Source organism: Papio anubis, chromosome 13, assembly GCF_008728515.1.
Source record: "Papio anubis isolate 15944 chromosome 13, Panubis1.0, whole genome shotgun sequence".
NCBI classification, from domain to species: Eukaryota; Metazoa; Chordata; class Mammalia; order Primates; family Cercopithecidae; genus Papio; species Papio anubis.
Genome location: NC_044988.1, coordinates 78,111,618 through 78,134,808, shown reverse-complemented (window position 1 = coordinate 78,134,808; position 23,191 = coordinate 78,111,618). Strand labels below are relative to the sequence as shown.

Here is a 23,191-nt window from a genome sequence, read left to right as displayed (position 1 = left end):
AAAAAAATTCCATACTCTATCCTGTTAAATTTATGTACCTGTCCTTCTTTGTCATTTGCATTATTCTTTTTTTCTTAGGATTATAACAATGCATGGGATTATCACTTTTCTTCTTCTGGTTATTAGCCCTTCCCCAATCCCTCCATTTCCAAGCTGGCCTCTTTTTACAAATGTCAAGAATTCCTTATTTCAGGCCTTTTAGTTGTTTGTTCAGTCTCCATTGTTCCTTTCTGCTTTAGAAATTTATGATATTGGTTGTTTATACCTTCTATCTCTGTTCTTGGATCTTTGTCTTCTATTCTTTACAGCTCTTAGCTTGCTATTTCCCATGTCTTATAATGGAGTATTTCTAGTTTTCTCAGATGTTTAGCAAAAGTAGGTGGGGAGGGCAGTGGTCAAAGATGTTTGAGAAATGTTACACACTGGAGTCACTCTGTGTGTACATTTAACATAGGCAGTTTACACAAGAGAGCAAAAGAAAGAAAAGGTAACTATTTAAATAGTGGAGGGGATTTTACCTACTTTTTTTAGTGATATATGCCCTGGAGTGAGCATGCAATGAGAGACCAGAATCTGCCAGCCCCTTCGAAAGCCTCGGGTTCTCTGTGCCTCTCAGTGTGATTTATCTCAACTGGGCTAAGTCTAGGATCTAAAGACACTGCATGACTCAGACATAAGTCAGCTACCTCCATCTAGTGTTCAACCGAAGAAATAGTGGTTTCTTGCTGTTAAGGGACGAAGTGGGTTTGTGAGAGATACCAGGTCATTTTCCCATGTACATGCCTTGGAAGCATCTTTCAGGGCTAATTTTGGCTGTATATGATTTTCGATTCCTGTGCTAATTTTAGATTCTAGCTGCCATTTAAGATAGGACTCTATGTTGTATATCCCTATTCCCTCACAGAAATTCGGAAAGTACATAGTTTCATGCATAATGAAGACATATTAAAGAAGCACTTGAGCCAAAGAATCTGTTTAACTTTGTAGTCAACTGCTGCTTATTGTCTCTACAGGAAAGCTGGTTGAGCAGAGGAAGCACGTTGACGCAGCCATGGTTTTGGAACAGTATGCCCAGGTAAACTCAATTCCTCCCTTCTAAATAAACCCCCTAGTCAGCAAGAAAGGTCTTCTCATGATCTTAGTGATGATGAAAGTTAAAGGAACTGTGCATAATTATTAAGTCCAGAGATAGTGTTTGCCCCAGCAGTCTTATCTTGCTGGCTTGACTTGGAAGTCTAAATTTAGTACATCTCTCAGTTTTGTGAGGTAGAATATGAAAGGGCTCTACTTTAACATACTAGTGGTTTGACCTTGGTAGAAAGTACTTAATTACCTCTAAAGGTCTTTGTGCTTTTAAAAATTGAGTTTGCCAAAGTAGAAACAATGAGAAAGGACCATTATAAAACAGGATCATTGAAGACTACATATTCTTGGCTTTTACTCCCATTCTCTCCATTGGAAATGTCTCTTTTACCTCGGGGAGCTGGAGGTTCCAGTTTTACAGCAGATTATAAGGATAAGTACCCATACGAGCATTTGGTAGTATTATAGGATTTATTATGAAAATAAGAACACTGCAGTAACACTGGCCACAGACTAACAGTACACAGGTGCACAGTTGACACCAGGGATTATTGCCTTGTAGAGTTTTGACCTTTGATGAGAGAGTGTCTTTTACAGTTGTTACTGAGAGCACATTTATGTAACTTAATTGTGCTTTAAAAATATTTAATTGTCTCTTATGAAATAACAGTGAGTGAAAGAAGATAACTAAAATTTTGTATCATTAGATCCTGGAGAGAATATTTGTTGGGTGATTGAGTTGAAAATATCTGTGAATGAAACATACCTAAAAGAGTAGAGAGGTTGGGGTGGAAAGATATACCACATAGAAGGTTAATTAAATGGATAAGATGCCATTATCTTTTTTTCTTTGTAAATGAAGATTAATGCATAACCTTATTTTGTCTAATTTACATACAATAAAATTATGTGTGGTACAGTTGTATAATTTACAAATAATGAAGTTAATTCACCAATTTTAGGTGAAGAATTGAGTACATTTTGACAGATGTTTGTAGTTGTGTGACCACCATTGTACTCATGATGTAGAACATTTCTAACACCCCCCAAAATTCCCTACTTCCCCTTTTGCAGTCAGCCTTCTCCCTCCACTGCCAGCCTTTGGCAAACTGATCAGTCAGTAAAGTTTCGCATTATCTAGAATTTCATATAAACAGAGCCATATGGTATGTAGTCTTTTTAGTCTGGCTTCTTTCACTCACATAGTGCATTGGAGATGCATCCATGTTATAGTTTATTCCTTTGTATTGCTAAGTAGTATCCCATTGTATGAATATGTCAGAATTTGTGGATCTGTTCACCAGTTGGTGTACATTTGGATTGTTTTCAGTTTGGGGTTATTATGAATAATGCAGCCATGGACATTCTAGTACAGGTCTTTGTGGGGATGGGAGTGGGAATGCTACATCCCGTGGTAAGTGGATGTTTAGCTTTTTAAGGAGCCGCAAAACTAATCTGCAGTGGCCGTATCATTTTGCGTTCCCACCAGTGATATGTGAGAGGGCATCAGTGGCTCCTATACTCACCAACACTGGGTGTATTACTGTGACACTAGATGTATTATCTATTGCTATGTAACAACTTACCTTAAAAGCTGGCAGCTTAAAACAACAGACCCTATTATCCCACTTTTTCAATGGGCCAAGAATCTTGGCTGGGCTTAGCTGGGGCCTCTGGCTCAGGTGAGTCCTTTACAAGGCTGCATTTAAGGTATTGGCTGGGGCTGGCGTCATCTCAAGGCTTGACTAGCTTTTAATTTCATTTTATTGACCTTGTATCCTGCAACGTTGTTAAACTCATTTATTAGTTCTAGAACCTTTTGGCTGTATTCTCCAGGATTTTCTACATTAACAAACACGGTTTCTATAAATACAGTTTTATGTCTTTCTTACGATCAATACTTTTTTCTATCTCTATTGCATTTTCTAAGGCTTCCAATGTGGTGTTGAATAGAAGTGTTAAGAGTGAACATCCTTGCCTTTTTCCTGATGTTGGAGAAAATTCAGTTGTCTTTTATCATTAAGTATCATGTTTGCTTTTTTAAAATTTGATTCTGTTTTATTTTTGAGACAGAGTCTTGCTCTGTCACCCAGGCTGGAGTGCAGTGGTGTGATCTCAGCTCGCTACAACCTGGACCTCCTGGGCTCAGGTGTTCCTCCTGCCTCAGCCTCCTGAGTAGCTGGGACTACAGGCACATGCCACAATGCCTGGCTAATTTTCGTAATTTTTGTAGGGATGGGGTTTTGCCATGTTGCCCAGGCTGGTCTTGAACTCTTGGGTTCAAGCAGTTTGCCTGTCTCAGCCTCCCAAAGTGCTGGGATTACAGGTATGAGCCCCCGTGCATGGCCTGATATTTGCTTTTTTTTTTTTTTTTTTTTTTTTTTTTTTTTTTTAATGCTCTCTATTGCAGAGTTGGCAAACTACAACCTGTGACAAATTCAGCTTATCACCCGTTTTGTAAATAAAGTTTTATTGGAGCATAGCCATGCTCATTAGTTTACATCTTGTCTATGGCTGCTTTTACACCACAGCAGCAGAGTTAAAGAGTTGTGACAAGAGATAGTTTGGTCCATAAGGCCTAAAATATTTACTGTCTAACCTTTTACAGGAAAAAATTGCAGATTCCTGCCCTCTTGGTTTGAGGAAATCCCCTTCTATTCCTTGTTCTGAGAGTTTTTTTAATCATGAATGGGTGTTGAATTTTGTCAAATGGATTTTCAACTATGATGTTTTTTTGTTTTTAGACCAGTGATATGGTGGACTAGGTGATTGATTTTCTCTACTGTTAAACCAACCTTGCATCTCTGGGTTCAACCCCACTTGGTATTATATATTTATTATCCTTTTTCTCTCCTGGTAGATTAGATTTACTAAAATTTTCTTGAGGATTTTTGTGTTTGTGTTCATGAGGGATATTGGTTTGTAGTTTTTTAGTGTCTTTGCCATGTTTTGGGTATCAGGATAATGCTGCTATCATAAAATGAGGGGTGGTGGTCTTTATACTTCTGTTTTCTGGAGGATTTCATGTAGAGTTGGTATGAGAGTCTGATTCATGGTTAAAAACCTATGTGTGATGTTTCAGACCTGACCATAAACAATTACAGACTTTACCTAGGAGGCCACATGAGGAAGAGCTGCCCTCCCCACACCAGGCTTGGCGTACTGCCAATGCATTACAGTTTCTAAAGGGAGTTGCAAGCAAGGACTCAGGGCCCCCTGTTAGTCATGCTCCTGTAAACAGTGTTTGTATTCAGAGTCCTGGCGCTTTCATTCCTGGGTCTCTATCTGAGGCCATGGGCCAAGGTCTTCTTCAGGCACCTCTGCCAAGGCCTCTTTATGTAAGAAGGAATGGAAAAACCTTAACTTTTTTTCCCACTATGACTCACTACCCAGTACTTTTCCACCCTTAGCCCCCTTCCTTTGCACCCATACCCCCAAGATCCATCAAACTGCTAAAGCCTTTTTTTTTCAAGCTCCTTCAACAGTGAACCAACCCTCATGTCTGTGTGGATCCAGCTGACTCTTGAATAGTAAGTTGTTCTTTGGGAAAAAATGGAACAGAGAGAGTTGGTGCTTTCCCTGGTTTTAGCCTCTTGCTTACACCAATGCAATGCCTGAAGGCTTAACTCATTTTTGACTTGTTGCTTTGATCAGCTGCTCCAATACCTGACAGCTCAGCTCTTGGGAGATATTTTTTTCCTTACATGTTTAGTAGAATATACCAGTAAGTCCAGCTGGGCCAGGGGTTTCTTTAATGAAAGTTTTTCACTATTAATTCAGTTACTTTAGTAGACATTAGCCTATTCAAGGTTATCTGTGTCTTCTGGAATGAGCATTGGTAGTTTATGTCTTTCAAAGAATTTGTTCATTTCATCTAAATTGTCAGATTTATTGGCATAAAGTGTTTGTAGTATTCTCTTATTTTATTGTCCATAGGGTCTATGGTGACGTCTTGTCTTTCATTCTAGATATTGATGTATCTTCTTTTTTTCTGATTATTCTATGGTGACGTCTTGTCTTTCATTCTAGATATTGATGTGTCTTCTTTTTTTCTGATTATTCTGGCCAGAGGTTTATCAATTTTATTGATCTTATTAAAGAATGAAGTGTTTCATTGTTTTCCTCTATGATTTTTCTGTATTCTATATCATTAATTTTTAAAATTATTTTCTGTTTATTATTTTATTTGCTCTTTATTTTTCTAGTTTCTTAAGATGATGGCTTTTTTTTTTTTTTTTTTTTTTTTAAGAAGCAGTTTTTTTTTTTTTTTTTTTTTTTTAAGAAGCAGAGTCCCACTCTTGCTCAGGCTGGAGTGCAGTGGCACGATCATGGCTCACTGCAGTCTCAAACTCCTAGGCTCAAGCTATCCTCCCCCCTCAGCCTCCAGAGTAGTTGGGATTACAGGTGCATGCCACTATGCCTGGCTAATTTTTAATTTTTTTTGTAGAGATGGGGTGTTACTCTGTTGCCCACAATGGTCTGAAACTCCTGGTCTCAAGGGATCCCTCTGCCTCTGCCTCCCAGAGTGCTGGGATTCCATGCATAAGCCACTTTGCCTGGCCAAGGTGATGGCTTAAAGCCGTTGATTTGAGATGATTCCTTACTTTATAGTTTAAGCATATAATGCCATAATTTTCCTCAAGCACCATTTTACTTACATTATACAAATTTTGAAATGTTTTGTTTTCATTTTCTAATTTCCCTTGTGATTTCTTTATTGACCCTTGGCTTATTTAGAAGTATGTTTGCCGGGCCTGGTGGCTCACGCCTGTAATCCCAGAACTTTGGGAGGCCGAGGCGGGTGGATCACAAGGTCAGGAGATTGAGACCATCCTGGCTAACACTGTGAAACCCCGTCTCTGCTAAAAATACAAAAAATTAGCCGGGCATGGTGTGGGCGCCTGTAGTCCCAGCTACTCAGGGGGCTGAGGCAGGGGAATGGCATGAACCCGGGAGGCGGAGCTTGCAGTGAGCCGAGATCACACCACTGCACTCCAGCCTGGGTGACAGAGCGAGACTCCGTCTCAAAAAAAAAATTTATATATATATGTTTAACTTGCAGATATTGGAGATTTGCCAGCCATCTTTTTGTTATTAATTTCTACTTTAATTTTGTTGTGATTAGAGAGCATGCATTTTATTAATTTAAATTTATAATTTATTTTAATTTATAATATGGTCTGTTTTACAGAATGTTGTGTGTGTATTTGAAAATAATATGAAAGCTACTATTATTGAATGGAGTGTTCTATAAATGTCAGATTAGGTTGATCATGCTGTTCTAGTTTTTTATATCCTTATTGATTTCCTCACTACTTGCTCCATCAGTGACTGGGAAAGTGTTAAAATCTCCTGCTGCAATAATTTATTTGTCTATTTCTCCTTTCGTTCTACCAGTGTTTGCTTCACGTGTTTTGAAGCTCTGTTATAGGTGCATACATGCTTACGGGTATGTCCTAGATGTATTCATTTTGATATCCATCTTTCTCTGTTACCATTTCTAATTCTGAATTCGACTTTAATGTTATTAGTATAGCTTTTCCACCTTTCTCTTGGTTAGTCTTTTCATTGCGTATCTTTTTCTATCCTTTTACTTTTAATCTATCTGAATGTAGTCTTTATTTTGAAGATGGGTTCCTTGTTGATAGCAATAGTTGTTTCTTTTTTTTTTTAATCTAATTTGACAATCTCTGCCTTTTAATCGGAGGGTTTAGACATTTGCATTGAGTGTGATTACCAATATAGTTAGATTTAACCTTCAATCTTGCTGTTTGTTTTCTGTTTTTTCATTGATCCTTTGTTTCTTGTTTTTTCTTTTTTTGCTTTCTTTTGGATTTAGTATTTTACATAATTCCATTTTACCTCCACTGTTGGCTTATTAGCTATACATCTTTATTTCAGTATTTTAGTGGTTCTAGGATTTATAATAAAAATCATTAATTGACCATATCTTCAGATAATAGTATACCACTTCATATATAGTATAAAAACCTTACAAGCGTATTCACTCCGTAATACTTTGTTATTGCTTTTGCTTTAACTGATCATTATTGCTTAAGGAAATTTTTTAATGACCTGTCTTTCATGTTTATTCTTTTTTTTTTTCTTCAAAAGAAGCTGGAAAGGATTTTTATTCAGTATTTTCCGAGTTTTCAAAAACTGCTGGCCACTCAAAATGGATCAACAACAAAAATTTAAGAGCTAAAACTGTAAAACTCTTGAAGGCTGGGCACAAAGTTTCATGCCTGTGATTCCAGCACTTTTCGAGAGGCTGAGGGAGGATCACTTGAGCCCAGGGGTTTGAGACCAGCCTGGGCAACATAGAAAGACCTTGTTTCTACAAAAAATAAAAACACAATTAGCCAGGCATGGTGGTGTGCACCTGTAGTCCCAACTGCTTGGGAGGCCAAGGTGGGAGGATTTCCTGAGCCCATAAGTTTGAGACTGCAGTGAGCTGAGTTCACGCCACTGCACTTCAGCCTGGACAACAGAGTAAGACCCTGTCTCAAAGAAAACCAAAACGAAACTATAAAACTCTTAGAAGAAAACAGGGTTAAATCTTCATGACTTTGGATTTGGCAATGGATGGTTGGAATTAATACCAAAAACACAATCAATAAATTGATAAATTGGATTTTATAAAAATTAAGAACTTCGTGGTGGCTCAAGCCTGTAATACCAGCACTTTGGGAGGCCGAGACGGGCGGATCATGAGGTCAGGAGATCCAGACCATCCTGGCTAACACAGTGAAACCCCGTCTCTACTAAAAAAATACAAAAAACTAGCTGGGCGAGGCGGCGGGCGCCTGTAGTCCCAGCTACTCGGGAGGCTGAGGCTGGAGAATGGCGCAAACCCCGGAGGCGGAGCTTGCAGTGAGCTGAGATCCGGCCACTGCACTCCAGCCCGGGCGACAGCGCGAGACTCCGTCTCAAAAAAAAAAAAAAAAAAAAATTAAGAACTTGTGTGTATCAAGGGCATTGTCAAGAATGTGAAAAGACAGCATATAGAATGGAAGAAGATATTTGCAAATCATATATCTGATAAAGGTTTAGTATCCAGAATACATAAGGAACTTCTGCAACTCAACAACAGAAAGCCAGATAAATCAATTTTGAAAGGAGCAAAGGCCTGTAATCCCAGCTACTTGGCAGATTGAGAAAGGAGGATTGCTTGAGGCTAGGAGTTCAAGACCAGCCTGGACATTTTTTTAGTTAGCTGGGTGTGGTGGCATATGCCTGTAGTCCCAGCTACATGGGAGACTGAGGCAGTAGGATCACTTGAGGCCAAGAGGTCAAGGCTGCAGTGAGCTATGATTGTGCCCCTGGCTAATTTTTTGTATTTTTAGTAGAGATGGGGTTTCACCGTGTTAGTCAGGATGGTCTCCATCTCCTGACCTCGTGATCTGCCCGTCTCGGCCTCCCAAAGTGCTGGGATTAGAGGTGTGAGCCACTGTGCCTGGCCTTATCATTCTTGATAATATTTTGGAATTAATCCTCTACATTTGAAATATTACTATCTTTTTACTGAAATGAATTGAATTTCCTTGGCTGCCTCGTAGGAGGCCTGTTTTTCAGGAAAATATTCTGATTACCTCTGAAAGTAATCCATGTCTGTCTAAGTATCTTAACTCTCCAATGACTAGAAGTTTTCCTTCCTAAAATTATTGTGTTTTTCCTTCTAGGTATACAAATATAACAGACTGGATATTATAGAAACCAACGTAAAGCCTTCCATTTTAGAAGGTGAGGGTTCCATTTTAGATAGAATTCCTCATTTGGAAGAAGGAGAGGAGAGAGAGATGAGAGAGTCTCCTCCTATTACGGTGTTTTTTTAATAATATGTCATGTAGACTCAACCAAAATTACCCACTGGATATAATATTTAATTCTCACTAGAATTTTTATATATGCTGAGTGATTAAATGGTAACAAATAAAATATTTAAATGTTAGAAACCTGTCCTGTAATCAAGTATGATTAAGAATCTTTGTATTTGGGAATAGTTGGTAAACTGGAATATGAACTATATTACATAATAGTGTAACGGTGATAAATTTCTGGCATTTAATAATCACATTGTCGTTATGTAAGGTAATATCCTGTTATTCTTAAGAGATAAATGCTGAAATATTTAGGAATGAAGGATCATATCTCTACCTTACTCTTAAAAGGTTTCACAAAAGTAATAATGGATATGTGTAAGCATGCAGAGAAACAGGAAGCCAAAAAAATGTCAAAATGTTAATAATTGGTAAATCTAGGTGAAGGGTATATGTGTGTTCATTGAACTCTTATAACTTTTATGTAGTTTTCAACTTTTTCAAAGTATTTTTTAAAAATTACCTTTTCAAATGAAGTATGTGGTTCTTGGAGAACATATGAATATTACCAGTTCTAGAATACTCAGATGGTCACTGTGACCCCTTAAAAGCGAAGCGGAGAAGGACATCAGTTTGGCTTACAGAAACCTTAGGGAGTGGTTGATTTTAAGCTCTGCCTTTTTATGCAAATCCACCCTGTAAGTAACGTCTGGCCTTTCTGACATTTACATGTATGCACATTCTTACCTTGTCTGCACCCCCTTCCCCCATCCTAATTAAAACATTGCTGGGGTACTTTTTATGTTATTCGCTTTAGGTACCTCTAACTGGGTGCTGAAAGCATGATTCCTCGTCTGTAATAAATCTAACCAGTTCTTGGATTTTCACCACTAATGAGAACCTTTCTTAGAAAAATGCCGATAACTCCATCTGCATAGGCCCAAAACCTATTAATAAACTACATCCTTGGATAGTACTATTTTGCTTTTTTAAAATGTATTCTACTAGTGTTATTTTTCTCTTGCATATTTTTCCATTGGACAATATTTTGCAGAAATCATTAGATACATTTTTTCCACGTCCATGGGCATTTTGATGGGTGTTTAGCCAGAAATGTTTAGGTAACTTTCTTCTTACTTTTGTTAACTGCGCCCCTTCCCCCCTACCATTTTTTTTTTTTTTTTTTTTCCCAATCCTCTCTTGGTTTAGTTATCAAGTCTTCGTTCAGGTGATTTTACAAGTTCAGTGGTAGCGCGTATTCTGGGATAATATTGATGAACTCTAAGATCTGGAATTTCAGTCTCTAATTTGTTAATGCTTATTAAGGAAAAAAACTCATAACCTAGTAAACAAAAAAAACCTACTAGGAAAAAACCTAGTAACCTCTTTCTTTTTGCAGAATTCTAACCCTCCTTCACTGCTCCCCACCTGTGGTTTTTTCTCTTTGCTTAAACCTCATGCTCAAACTATTTACATTCTGCATCTCCAGCCCAGAAAAATTATATGACATTTCTGGACTCTCAGACAGCCACATTCAGTCGCCACAAGAAACGTTTACTGGTAGTTCGAGAGCTCAAGGAGCAAGCCCAGCAGGCAGGCCTGGGTGAGTGTCTTCGTGAAGACCATTGACACGTGCAGGGCCGTGGGGGTCGGGTAATGCCACACATTCTCTCGATTGCTTAGTGTTCCTCCTGCAGTCTGATTACTGTGCCATGGGGAAGTGTGAGGCCTCTGTGGAGCCCCTTCAGGGCCATCTGTGTCTGTGTTTGTGTGTTGGTGAGGGCAGGACCAAGCATGAACGGGAAGAGCTCTGCCGACGTTCCCACTGACCCCCATTCAACCAGAGTAGCTGACCACTTCCGTGTCTAACAAAATGAGTTTCCTCATTTCCAGAAAAAAGTTCAGGAAGCTACTGATTTACATTAGTAATTACTATATTTAATATTATTTCATTCATTTTGAGATCTGCAATCATTTTCATCCATCCTTTGATATGCCCCAGTTGACTCTAGTTCATTTACCTCCCTGAAAGTAAACCCACACATTAGCAGGCAGTGTTTTCATCTGCTTCTGGTTCTTCTTTTCTAGATGATGAGGTACCCCACGGCCAAGAGTCAGACCTCTTCTCTGAAACCAGCAGTGTTGTGAGTGGCAGTGAGATGAGTGCCAAATACTCCCATAGTAACTCCAGGATATCAGCGTACGTATCACATTGATTCAGCACATTGACCATGCCCTGGGCATATGGGGAAAGTGGAAGCAAATAGGTTGGTTTTCTACTGGGACAGTGTAGTGGGAGTGGAGAGAATATTATTCAATGTTGTGTGGAAGTTGTTCAGAGACTTTCCCAGCATATCTGAGACATTAAACTTGGCATTGAAAGGTCGTCTTCCTCAGCTTCACGGCCTGTGTGTTTTCCCATTCCCCATGAGGCAGTTCCTCCACTGAGTGCTCAGTCTACATTAACATCCGATTTTACGCTTTGAACAAATGTTGTGACTAAGGTATAGGCACTGAAAAAATGAAAAGATCAAGCTTCTTCAATTCAAAATCAGGATTGGAAGAGACCATACATGTAAAATAAGTCATCACACTTTTACCAATTATAGTAATTTGTCAGAAATATTCATGCAACACCCGTATGGTAGGTGCAGTAGATGTTACCAAAAACTTACAAGGAGGTATGAGTTATAAGAGCTTGAAGTCTTGCTTGGAATATGTAAAACAATGCAGTATTATATATTTAAACTGAATTATGCTTTAGGAATTTGAAATGGAGAACTGTGAAGTTGTGTGGGATGATCAGCAACTGCAAGAAAGTAGCCAGGCAAGGTAGCACATGCCTATAGTCCAAGCTACTCAGGAGGCTTAAAAATATCTGTAATTTCTAACAGGAGATCATCTAAGAATCGCCGAAAAGCAGAGCGGAAGAAGCACAGCCTCAAAGAAGGCAGTCCGCTGGAGCACCTGGCCCTCCTGGAGGCACTGAGTGAAGTGGTACAGAACACTGAAAACCTGAAAGGTATATTCTCAGTCCTGGTGATGATTCCTGACCCCAAACAATAGGAAACAGGCAGCACAGACAGGCAGAGTTCAGTAGGTGATTAAGCTACCATTTTCCCAATTTGAGGAAAGATGAGAACTTTTAGCAGGAAGGGTCATGTCAGCACACATTCCTGAAGCAGCCCTTCTTAGCTGGTAACTGAGAAGCCTTCCTCCGTTTGGCATCCCCCTAACTGAACCGGAGCTGCTTAAGCCAGGATAAAGAATTGTGGGACGCTGCTTTCTGCGTGGGCCCCCCAGTGTGCTTGATTTTCTTTTTGTAGTACATGTGTTTAGTTATGCCAGCATTTGGGAAGAAAAAAGATAATGTAGGAGAAAGGACCTGCAGTGGAATCATAGAAAATTTTGGCTTTGGATAGAAGCTATGGTATGATTCGGTCTATGGAGCTGGGAATATAACTTACCACTCTTTCAAATTTCTTCTTTCTAGATGAAATATACCATATTTTAAAGGTACTCTTTCTCTTTGAGTTTGATGAACAAGGAAGGGAATTACAGAAGGCCTTTGAAGATACGCTGCAGTTGATAGAAAGGTCACTTCCAGAAATTTGGACTCTTACCTCCCAGCAGAATTCAGCTACCCCTGTAAGTTTTCTCAAAGACGGTGTGCATGTTTTTCATCATTTTCATGGGTTATTATGTTCACACCCTCCCCAAGTCAAAAAGTTTTCCTGTTCTTAAAAACATAAGATGCCATAGTTAAATTATCTTAGATTTATGTTTAAGCTGTCAGTAAGATTTTATATTTGCTTGTAGAGTGACTAGTACACCTTGGCGTAGGTTAAATGGGCTATCATTTTCCTTTCTGGGTGAAGCAGGTGTCATGGAGAAAATGAGAAAGTCACGCAGTTGCTCCTGGCCTTCAGTGAGGTTGGAGTGGGGAGAGAGCGGGGAAGAGGGGATCGGAGACGGCCTCTCACTTGGATGGGATCAGGCTTTAAAGGGACCCTAGGCAATTGCTTTTCCTTTTGTTTTATGAAAAATTTGACTTGTCACTTCTGTGTTGTTACGATGGACTTTGCTGGTTGTGTTTAAGGCTGAATCAGCTTTGTGTTGCAGAATTCTAATGTATTGTCGTCTGTTTGTTATTTATACCTCTGTTCACTCTCTTATACCTCAAGTCTATTGTTAAGAGTTTTTATTTGGATTCAAAAGGCTGGTATATAAGTCAAGATCTAGAAAGGAAAACAAAAGCCTACCTGTTATTTTATCACAGAATTTAATACATGGATTGGTTAAATAAGCATTAGAGGACTAAACAAGGCAAAAGGGAAATACAGAGGAAGGACACTGAGATAGTAACTATAGGAAGCAGCTTTACCCTCCCTGAGGGAACAGGAGGAGGAGTTGGGGATTATTAGAATTTAGAAGCCTGGAAGTGGGGCCCTATAGAGCTGGCTCTTGAACCACTGAGAGGAGGGTGCCAGCCAGCTAGTCCTGGCATTTCTGAGGGGGCTGGTTCCAAGCGTACAGAAGTAAATGGAAACTGGAAGGAACAGCTGCTGCTGGGGGAAAAGCCAGCCAGTCAGGCCAGGCGCAGTGGTGGCTCATGCCTGTAATCCCAGCACTTTGGAAGACTGAGACGGGTGGATCACCTGAGGTTGGGAGTTCGAGACCAGCCTGCAGCCCGGCCAACATGGAGAGAAACCCTGTCTCTACTGAAAATACGAAATTACCCAGGCGTGGTGGCGCATGCCTGTAATCCCAGCTACTCAGGAGGCTGAGGCAGGAGAATCGCTTGAAACCTGGGAGGTGGAGGTAGCGATGAGCCAAGATCGCGCCATTGTGCTCCAACCTGGGCAACAAGAACAAATCTCCATCTCAGAAAAAAAAAAAAAAGCCGGCCGGGCGCGGTGGCTCAAGCCTGTAATCCCAGCACTTTGGGAGGCCGCGACGGGCGGATCACGAGGTCAGGAGATCGAGACCATCCTGGCTAACACGGTGAAACCCCGTCTCTACTAAAAAATACAGAAAACTAGCCGGGCGCGGTGGTGGGCGCCTGTAGTCCCAACTACTTGGGAGGCTGAGGCAGGAGAATGGCGTGAACCCGGGAGGCGGAGCTTGCAGTGAGGTGAGATCTGGCCACTGCACTCCAGCCTGGGCGGCAGAGCGAGACTCCGTCTCAAAAAAAAAAAAAAAAAAAAGCCAATCAAGGAAGAAATCTAGAAATCTTTTGTTTATCCTCCAGCTTTGTACTCCCCCTCTGGTGTTCACTGGAGGCAGGACATGATGGGAAGCCAACAGCAAGGAGGAATATCTTTCAGGTGCCCAGCCCCAGCACCACAAGCAGTGGATAGAAGGGTGGGTTGGAGCTGAGAGATTACAAATCAGCTCACTGTTTAGAAACACATATGTTTATTGTGTCTTGATTTCCTTATTTAGAAATGGGCATAAGACTTCCCTGTGTGCTTCAATAGAATGCTTTGAAGGTTAAATAAGAGGGTGAATGTAAAAGCACTTTACAAACCATTGAAATAAAAGCAACTAGGAATCAGGACCCTACAACCTCTTGAATTGATTATAATAGGTATTTCTTAGAAGAAATGTGATCATCATCTTCAAAACTGTAGTACTTTTGATGATAATTGGTTTTTTGTGTTTTTTTTTGTTTTTTTGTGTTTTTTTTTGAGACAGGGTCTCACTCTGTTGCTCTGGCTGGAGTGCAGTGTTCAACTCACTGCAGCATCTACCCGCCTGGGCTCAGGTGATCCTCCCACCTCAGACTCTTGAGTAGCTGGGACTACTGGCACATGCCACAACACCTGGCTAATTTTCAAATTTTCTGTAAATTTTCTGTAGAGATGGTGTCAGCATATTGCCCCAGCTGGTCTTGAACTCCGGGGCTCAAGCGGTCTGCCCACCTCAGCCTCCCAAAGTGCTGGGACTGTAGGCATGAGCCACCGTGCCCTGCTTGAAGGTGATAATTTATAATACCACTCCCATGCCATCCCCTTCTGTCTTCTCTTCTGATCACACGATCACTTTAAGGTCTTATTTTATTTTATTTTTTTTCTTGCTCTGTCACCCAGGCTAGAGTGCAGTGGTGATGTGATCCATCATGGCTTGCTGCAGCCTCGAATGCCTGGGCTAAAGCAGTCCTCCCACCGCAGTCTCCTGAGTAATTGGGACCACAGGTGCACACTACCATGCACAGCTGAAATTTAAATTTTTTTTTTTTTGTAGACATGGGGAGTCTTGCTATGTTACCCAAGCTGGTCTTGAACTCCTGACCTCAAGTGATCCTCCTGCCTTGGCCTCCCAAAGTGCTGAGATTACAGGTGTAAACTGCCATGCCTCCCACATTAAGTTCTAAGACATCCATTTTATTATTGTGGTTTTGATTGGTGAAGTATGGTTGTGGTATGTGCAGGATACTGAGTGACTTCTCATGGCGTCGCTCTTGAGAGTGTGCCACCAAGGGTCTGCACTAACCAGGGGTGTGCCCAGAGGCTCGCTGCAGGCTTAACATTCCTGTGGAGTCTTGTGTTTTACCTGGAGCACATGTGCACAGTTTGCATTCTGCTCCATAGTATGCACGTATTTGTATTTATTTCAACCTAAAAATGTTTGTTTCCCACAACTGTTTGCATATAATTGATACTCTGTGTATTTATAGCCTCTTGTACTGTTTCCCCGCTCCTCAGGGAGTGGCTTGCTCATTTGGAAAAGGCCAGGATATATCATTGTAGAGTTTCTTTTCTTTTCCCCCACCCCCTATCTTTACCTTGTTCTGGGAGAAAGGAGAATTAGAGGTCTGAGTTGCAGCTGGAGAAACTGGCAAATTAAAATCACATCAGGAAAGAGAGTTACTGTGTTTCACACCATACCAGTAGAAATGACAGGCTGTTTTCTGCTGGTAGGGATTTGGCCTTTGGTATTGGCAGTCTTGAGAAGTATTAGATAATCTTTGCTGATACAGTCTATTTTCTCCTTAGGTTCTAGGTCCCAATTCTACTGCAAATAGTATCATGGCATCTTATCAACAACAGAAGACTTCGCTTCCTGTTCTTGGTTAGTATTTTTTCTCATTTAATATTACAATACTAAGCAGCAGGACTATCTTTCTGTAAGTACTGAGAAGATCAGCAGTAGAAGGAGAGATTGGATACAATTTTTCACTACAAAAAATTGACTACAATTCTTCCTCAATTCTAAGACCACATCTTTAGTATGATCAGTTTCATGCTTCTAGCGGTGGGGGACCTGGTGCGGGAAAGTTCATACATGACCATTGTATGTGTAATTTTAAAAAATATTTTATGTGGCATACGCTTTTTCATAAAGGCACATCACAGTTCCAGTTTCAGTCTAAACCATCTACATTTACATATATATCAAAAGATTCTTCTGAAGCATCATTACTGGCTGTTGGCAGTTACGCTTTGCATCTTAGGGGCATTTTCATAAACTTGCTTATGAGTGGGACCTTTTTATTATGTTTAGAATTGACAGTATAATTTGAAGGCAAATCCAAAGAATATTAGCATTTTATACCTATTTCCTGTTTAGTTATGCATGAAGTGTTTTATTTGTTGAGGGAGATGATTCTCAATTAGATTACTTATATCCCTAAAAATTAAAAACCCTAAACGCTTTCTTTTGAAAGTTGGTTAGAAACATTTGATGGGTCAACTTGGGACTTTGAGTATTTGTCCTTACTTATAGTTGGGTCAATCAAGCATTTTAGCTTTGAAAAGTGAATATTAGTTTCTAAAATAATTAGCAGTTTCAACTGCTGTTACTTGCATTTCTAGCATGTGACAGGCAATTTTCTGAAAATTTTTTCACCGAAGTGCTACACTGTAATAGCATTTTGATGATATTTGAAGTAGCCTGTGGGGATTCAAATTAAGTTTGACTTTAACAGCTTATGTTGCTACCAGGAAAGAGCAGCTACCTTCCATCCCAGCTCAACTCATACATCCAGACAGTAACTACTATATTCCTAGCTCCTCTTCTGTCTGGAGAATGGCAAGGTACTTTTGGTATCAATTTCAACACATCCACTTATTCCTTTTTTTTTCTTAAATTTTTTTATTAAAAAAACAGATGGGGGTCTTAATATGTTGCCCAGGCTGGTCTCAGACTCCTGGTCTCCAGTGATCCTTCTGCCTCAGCCTCCCAAATTGCTGAGATTACAGGCGTGTGCCCCTGTGCCCAGCCCACTTATTTCTCAGATGCTAGGAACTTATATTAAACCTGAGGCCATTTGGTCATTGTTTATTTTGTGCGGTAGTGCAATCTAGTTGTGATTTCTGCCTCCTGTGTTCCTCGTTGCTGGCCTGATGCTGACCCTTCAGGTCAGGTCAGTCCCACCATCCCCTGGGGTATTCTAGATGGCTTTCCCACTTCAAAGAGCACTTTCTTGTTTTCCAGCTGAGCCTTAAAGACACTCTGTAATATTTGAGAGCCCCTCATTATCTGAGTGTTTATTATCATTACCCTTGTGGTTTCAAGGTTGTATAGGAAAAGGGAAGTTCCTATAATTCAAAAATTGCCACTGATGAACTAATCACAAAATTAGTCCCCCTCAAATATTACTCAGCTCCCCTCCCCAGCTAACAATAGTTGAGTATATTCGCACATCCCCACAAGCGGAATCAATGACTTGATAGGTCCTTTCTGATTGTTTCCTGCTTTGATACAATACAGCACCATGCAGATCAGTTGCAAGCCTTAAAAAAATTTAGTATTACATAAAATAGATTAAAATGATGTTGGAAAAGTACTTGAATCACTGCTGGGTTGGACTCGTTGCAATTGATGACAAAATAAGTGCTTCAAGTGGTTTTGACCATCAAAGGATTGAGAGAGCTCCTTAGAAAAATTGCAAAGCCCTCAAGGTATTTTTATAAAAATGACTTTTTTGTGTGCTGTGAAATTCAAATATGGAAATGTGAAATATGTCATGTCCTGCTGTGATATAATTTGTCAGAATAATTACTTTCTTGCCCAAAAGTCTATACTTTGCGTTTATTTCAAATTAAGTCTGGAATCAAATATAATTGTAGTTATGCCTAATTTTAAAAAATGAGATAGAGCACATTATTTTCATAACTAGTTTTTTTAAGATAGTCTTATTCCAACTTTAATTGCTATTTATGAAAGTATGGACCTTGTTGACAGTGAATTTATTTAAGTAGCCTTTTTCCAGTATTGATATTCTTTTATCTTTATGGCACCATTTAGTGGAGAGAAATATAAACAAACATAAAGCTGTAGTATTAAATCATAACTGCATAAAATTAACTGTAGTACATACTGCACTACTGTAATAATTTTGTAGCTACCTCCTGTTGCTATTGTGGTGGGTGAGCTCAAGTGTCACCAATATCTGCTTAAAATGCCATGTACCACTAATCAGGTCCACATGAGCAGCACATGACAGTCTCCATTAATTGCATATGGCAGCGAAAAGTGATCTCTTGCGTTCTCATGTATTTTTTTATTGTGTTTAATGTAATATCGTAAACCTTAAATAACACCATGAGACCTATAGGAAGTACCACAAGTGATGCTTCCAGGAAGCAGAGAAAAGTCATGACATTACAAGAAAAAGTTGACTTGCTCAATACGTACTATAGATTGAGGTCTGCAGCTGTGGTTGCCCACCATTTCAAGATAAATGAACCCAGTGCCAGGATGATTGTAAAAGAAAAGGAAATTCATGAAGCTGTCACTGCAGCTATGCCAGCAGGGATGAAAACCTTGTACTTTTTGCAAACGACCTTTTTATCTTGTATTGAAAATGCAGCTTTTATGTGGGTGCAGGATTGCTATGAGAAAGGCATTCCTATACAACTAATATGATTTGAGAAAAAGCACAGTCATTGTGTGAGAACTTAAAGCAAAAAGATGAAGGATCTAAAGCTGGAGAATTTAATGCCAGCAAAGGATGGTTTGATAATTTTAGAAAGAGGTTTGGCTTTATAAATATCAAGATAACAGGAAAAGCAGCTCCTGCCATCCAGGAGGCAGCAGCGAAGGCAGTCAGGTTTATGATCAGGACTGCTCTTATCTGTAAAGCTGCTAACCCCTGAGCCTGGAAGGGAAAAGATTAACACCAGCTACCAGGCTTTTGGTTGTACCATACAACAAGAAGTCTTGGACAAGGAGAGCACTTTTTCTGGATTGGTTCCTTTGTCGATTTGTCCCTGAAGTTAAATAGTATCTTGCCAGTAAGGGGACTGCCTTTTAAAGTTCTTTTGATACTGGAAAATGTCCCAGGCCACCCTGAAACCCATGAGTTCAACACTGTGAAGACGTTGAAGTGATCTACTTGCCCCCAAACACACATCTCTAATTCAGCCTCTAGATCAGGGGGTCATAAGGACCTTTAAGGCTCATTACAAACAGTACTCTATGGAAAGGATTGTCAAACGTACGGAAAAGAACCTTGCTAGAACATGAAAGTCTAGAAGAATTACACCATCAATGATGCCATCATTGTTATAGAAAAAGCTGTGAAAGCTATCAAGCCCAAGACAATAAATTCCTGCTAGAGAAAACTGGGTCCAGATGTGCATGACTTCACAGGATTTATGACAGCCTATCAAGGAAATCATGAAAGAGATTGTGGATCTGGCAAAAAAAAAAAAAAAAAAAGTAATGCATGAAGGATGTCAAGATAGGGGTCTTGGAGAAATTCAAGAGGTGATAGACATCACACCAGAGGAATTAACAGAAGATGACTTGATGGAGAAGAGTGCTTCCAAACCAGTGCCAGACAATGAGGAAGATGACATAGAAGAAGCAGTGCCAGAAAATAAATTGACATTTGTTCCAAAGATTCCAATTATTCAAGACTGCCTTTGGCTTCTTCTACAACATAGATGATTCTATGATATGGGCACTGAAACTAAAAGAAACTGTGGAAGGATTGGTACCTTAGAGACATGAAAAGCAAAAACATCAGAAATTATGGTGTATTTCTGTGAAGTTAGTGACTGAGTGTGCCCACCTCTGTTGTCTCCTCTTTAACCTCCCCTACCTGTTTCATCTCTACCGCCCCTGAGACAGCAAGACCAACCCCACCATTTCCTCCTCCACTTCAGCCTACTCAACGTGAAGATGACAAAGATGAAGACCTTTATGATGATCCACTTCCACTTAAAGAATAGTAAATATTGTTTTCTTAATATTTTCTCTAGCTTACTTTATTGTAGGAGTATAGTATATAATACATATAACATACAAAACATTTGTTAACTGACTTTTTATGTTGCCAGTACGCTACCGGACAACAGTAAGCTATTAGCACTTGAGTTTTGGAGATTCGGAAGTTAAACATGGGGCCAGGTGTGGTGGCTCACACCTGTAATCCCAGCACTTTGGGAGGCTGAGGTGGGTGGAACAAGACCAGGAGTTTTGAGAGTAGCCTGGACCGCATAGTGAAACCTCATCTCTACAAAAATTAGCCAGGTATGGTGGTGCACACTTGTAGTCCCAGCTACTTGGGAGGCTGAGGTGAATCACATGGACCTGGGGTGTCAAGGCTGCAGTGAGCCGTGATCGTGCCACTGCACTCCAACCTGGGCAACAGAAGGAGACCCTGTCTCAAAAAAAGAAAAAAAAAGGTACATGCAGATTTTTGACTGTGCAGCGGGGGTCCACACCCATAACCTACCTTCAAGGATCAACTGTAATTTGTCATGCCTGCATAGCTCATATGTACAGATTTACTGCTGGAAGTTTATCATAAATAATGCTGAAAAAGAAAATCCTTATATATACATATTTTCTCATATCTCTGCTTCCAGTATGTGATTCCTGGTTAGAAAAGAGACTTAACAAATCTAAGTGAAAGAGTGCCTGGGAGTTTTAGGTTACAATGACAGAATCTTTTCCTAACCCTCTCTCTCCATTTACTTTTTTTAAAGCAGGGGCATCTTTATTGATCGACATGTTTGTCGAAGTTTCTTCATAGTTTCTGTCCATTAACTTCACTTACTGAATATGTGCTACCACATTTTGCTATTCCTTAACAATTGAGATAGACTTTATATATAGTGAAATGCAGAGATTTCAGGTGTACAACTTGGTAAGTTTTAATAAATGTATACAGCCATGTAACTGCTGCCACCACCCCTCCCACCAGATTGAAATACAGAACATTGTTCCATTTTGAATCACTGAGTGAGCATGCCTAAGGTTGAAATGCAGTCCCTCCTCTCAGGGCAGGACCTCCAGGCTGTGTTTGCTCTGGCCTGGAGGTTGCAGGGGTAGCAGACACATTAACTCTGGCTCTGATGGTCATATTGCTGCAAACCCCACCTGCCTAGTTTGTTTAGTTTGGAGTTACTGCCTCAGCGCCCTCCAACAAGGGTATGTCTGTCACAATTTCCCTTCCTTTCTTACTTTTAGATGCTGAGCTTTTTATACCACCAAAGATCAACAAAAGAACCCAGTGGAAGCTGAGCCTGCTAGACTGAGTGACCACAGTTAGGAGGGATCCAGCAGAGAAGACCATTGCCACTAATTCCTGTTGTCCTACCACCCCTTGCTCTTTGAGGCCTGTCTGTTGAGAACTGGAAAGAGTAAAATGATAACTTACCTTAGCGTTGCCAAGAACTTCAGCAGACAACAAGCAATTCTGTTTTATTTTGTGTATACATCTTAATCATTAGCAAGACATTAAGCTTTAACCATTATGGCATCATTTTGTGAGAATGATTATTCTTTCACTTGGGCTGTTTGAGAGCATAATTATGGTAATCATGAGATTAATGTTTCATGGTTTCTACCTCAAAAGTGTGAAGACAAGTAAAATAATGTTTCTAAATTGTCTTATTTTATTGGAGGAGAAGATTACAATGGCTATTAGTGCTACATTTGGTCAAATGTAATCACTTAAATGGCTTCTTGTCACCTTAAACTAAAGCAGAATAAAAAGTATCCTTTGAAATTATAAGCCCTCCTTTGCTGACAGCTGTTATTTTGTAACATCTTACCAGGTCATGTGCTTTCAGTTATAACTGGGCTGAGCCTCCTATAATTACAATGTCTACAGGGACTGTTTTACTGCCTGTGTATTTTCTGCTAGAGAGTTAGCAATGTTAGAGCTGGAACAGATTAGAATTTCTAAACAGTATCATGCACGTTTGGTATGAGTGATCAGTGTGCATTGTATGGCGTGCATGGTTGTGAATTATTCTCTGTTCTCCAAATGCTGTTTCTTTAACTCAGATATTTTTGTTAGCGTCTAGGCCACTTCATTTATTTTTCTTTATGGTGCTTTACTGACTTCTCTTTTACTCAATTCTCCACCCCCGCCCCCGCACCAAAAAAAACTGTCTCAAAATGAGAATATTTTATTTTTATGGTGAGTCTAGAAAACGCCCACTTCATTCTAATTAAAAATTCTTCCATGTTTTAAATATCAGAACCAGACCTTCCTGACTGTGTATCTTAGTCCATTTGTGTCTCTAAACAACCAGCTTTCAAAGGAACTAATAGAGTGAAAACTCACTCATTACCACAAGGATGGAACCAAGCCATTCATGTAGGATCTGCCCCCATGACCAAAACACCTCCCACTGGGCCCCACTTCCAACATTGGTGATCACGTTTCAACATGAGGTTTAGGGAAACAAATGCCCAAACTACAGCACTGTACATAAACAAACAGGAAATGCTGCGTTTGATCCTCAAAGAAGTGATATAGCCAAAATTGTAATTTAAGAAACCTTTCCCAGTATAGCAAAGTGTCTAACTACAGAATCAATCTAGGAGTATTCACTGTAAAATTCAACTTTTCTGTATGTTTAAACATTTTCACAAAATAATAGCTTTTAAAAAGAAGAGGAAGAAGATACACTTTACTTTTGAAATCTACTTTTTGACTTATATGGATTTGCTGTAATTAAGTGCCCAATATTGAAAGGCTGCAAGTACTTTGTAGCCACTCTTTGGCATGGGTAAATAAGCATGGTAGCTTATATTTGAATATATTATAGTGCTCTTGCTTTGGATAATTGTAAAGGGACCCATGCTGATAGATTGGAAATAGAAGTAAATGTGTTCATTGATAATGGTGTGAATTTTCCTGGACATTCAGTTTCCTTAAATAATGTATTGAAGCAGCAAGAAATAATTTGTTTGAATGCAAATTACTATCAATTACTGTTTCTGTCATCTGAGCAGGATTGAATTTTGTTCATTTTTAGAAGAAGCAGGCAGGAGGAGACCTTCCAAATTGAGGCAAAGCCAAGAAGAATTCATGGGGG

General features: G+C 39.7%; 2 protein-coding genes across 2 annotated transcripts in view; both read left to right on the top strand.

The window, feature by feature from the left end:
• Positions 1–3,156, top strand: part of ELP1 (elongator complex protein 1) — a 46,423-nt gene extending 43,267 nt beyond the window's left edge. The window contains exon 29 of the mRNA XM_031654384.1: positions 1,014–3,156. Coding sequence (XP_031510244.1) covers positions 1,014–1,099 — 86 coding nt within the window. The 3' untranslated portion in view covers positions 1,100–3,156. The remainder of the gene's footprint in view (positions 1–1,013) is intronic.
• A 5,588-nt stretch (positions 3,157–8,744) lies between these two features.
• Positions 8,745–21,876, top strand: LOC116270055 (elongator complex protein 1-like). Its single transcript, XM_031654385.1, has 7 exons — positions 8,745–8,826; positions 10,393–10,506; positions 10,992–11,103; positions 11,798–11,925; positions 12,397–12,551; positions 15,902–15,977; positions 21,330–21,876. The coding sequence occupies exons 2-7, from the start codon at positions 10,407–10,409 to the stop codon at positions 21,395–21,397; spliced, it is 639 nt and encodes a 212-aa protein (XP_031510245.1). The 5' UTR covers positions 8,745–8,826; positions 10,393–10,406; the 3' UTR covers positions 21,398–21,876.
• Positions 21,877–23,191: the final 1,315 nt, after the last annotated feature.

Excerpts from the sequence above, each read along its gene's own strand:
- LOC116270055 (XM_031654385.1), top strand. The coding sequence starts at position 10,407 with ATGACATTTCTGGACTCTCAGACAGCCACATTCAGTCGCCACAAGAAA. Across the intron at positions 11,926-12,396 it reads GAACACTGAAAACCTGAAAG|ATGAAATATACCATATTTTA; the intron begins GTATATTCTCAG and ends TCTTCTTTCTAG. Across the intron at positions 12,552-15,901 it reads AGCAGAATTCAGCTACCCCT|GTTCTAGGTCCCAATTCTAC; the intron begins GTAAGTTTTCTC and ends TTTTCTCCTTAG.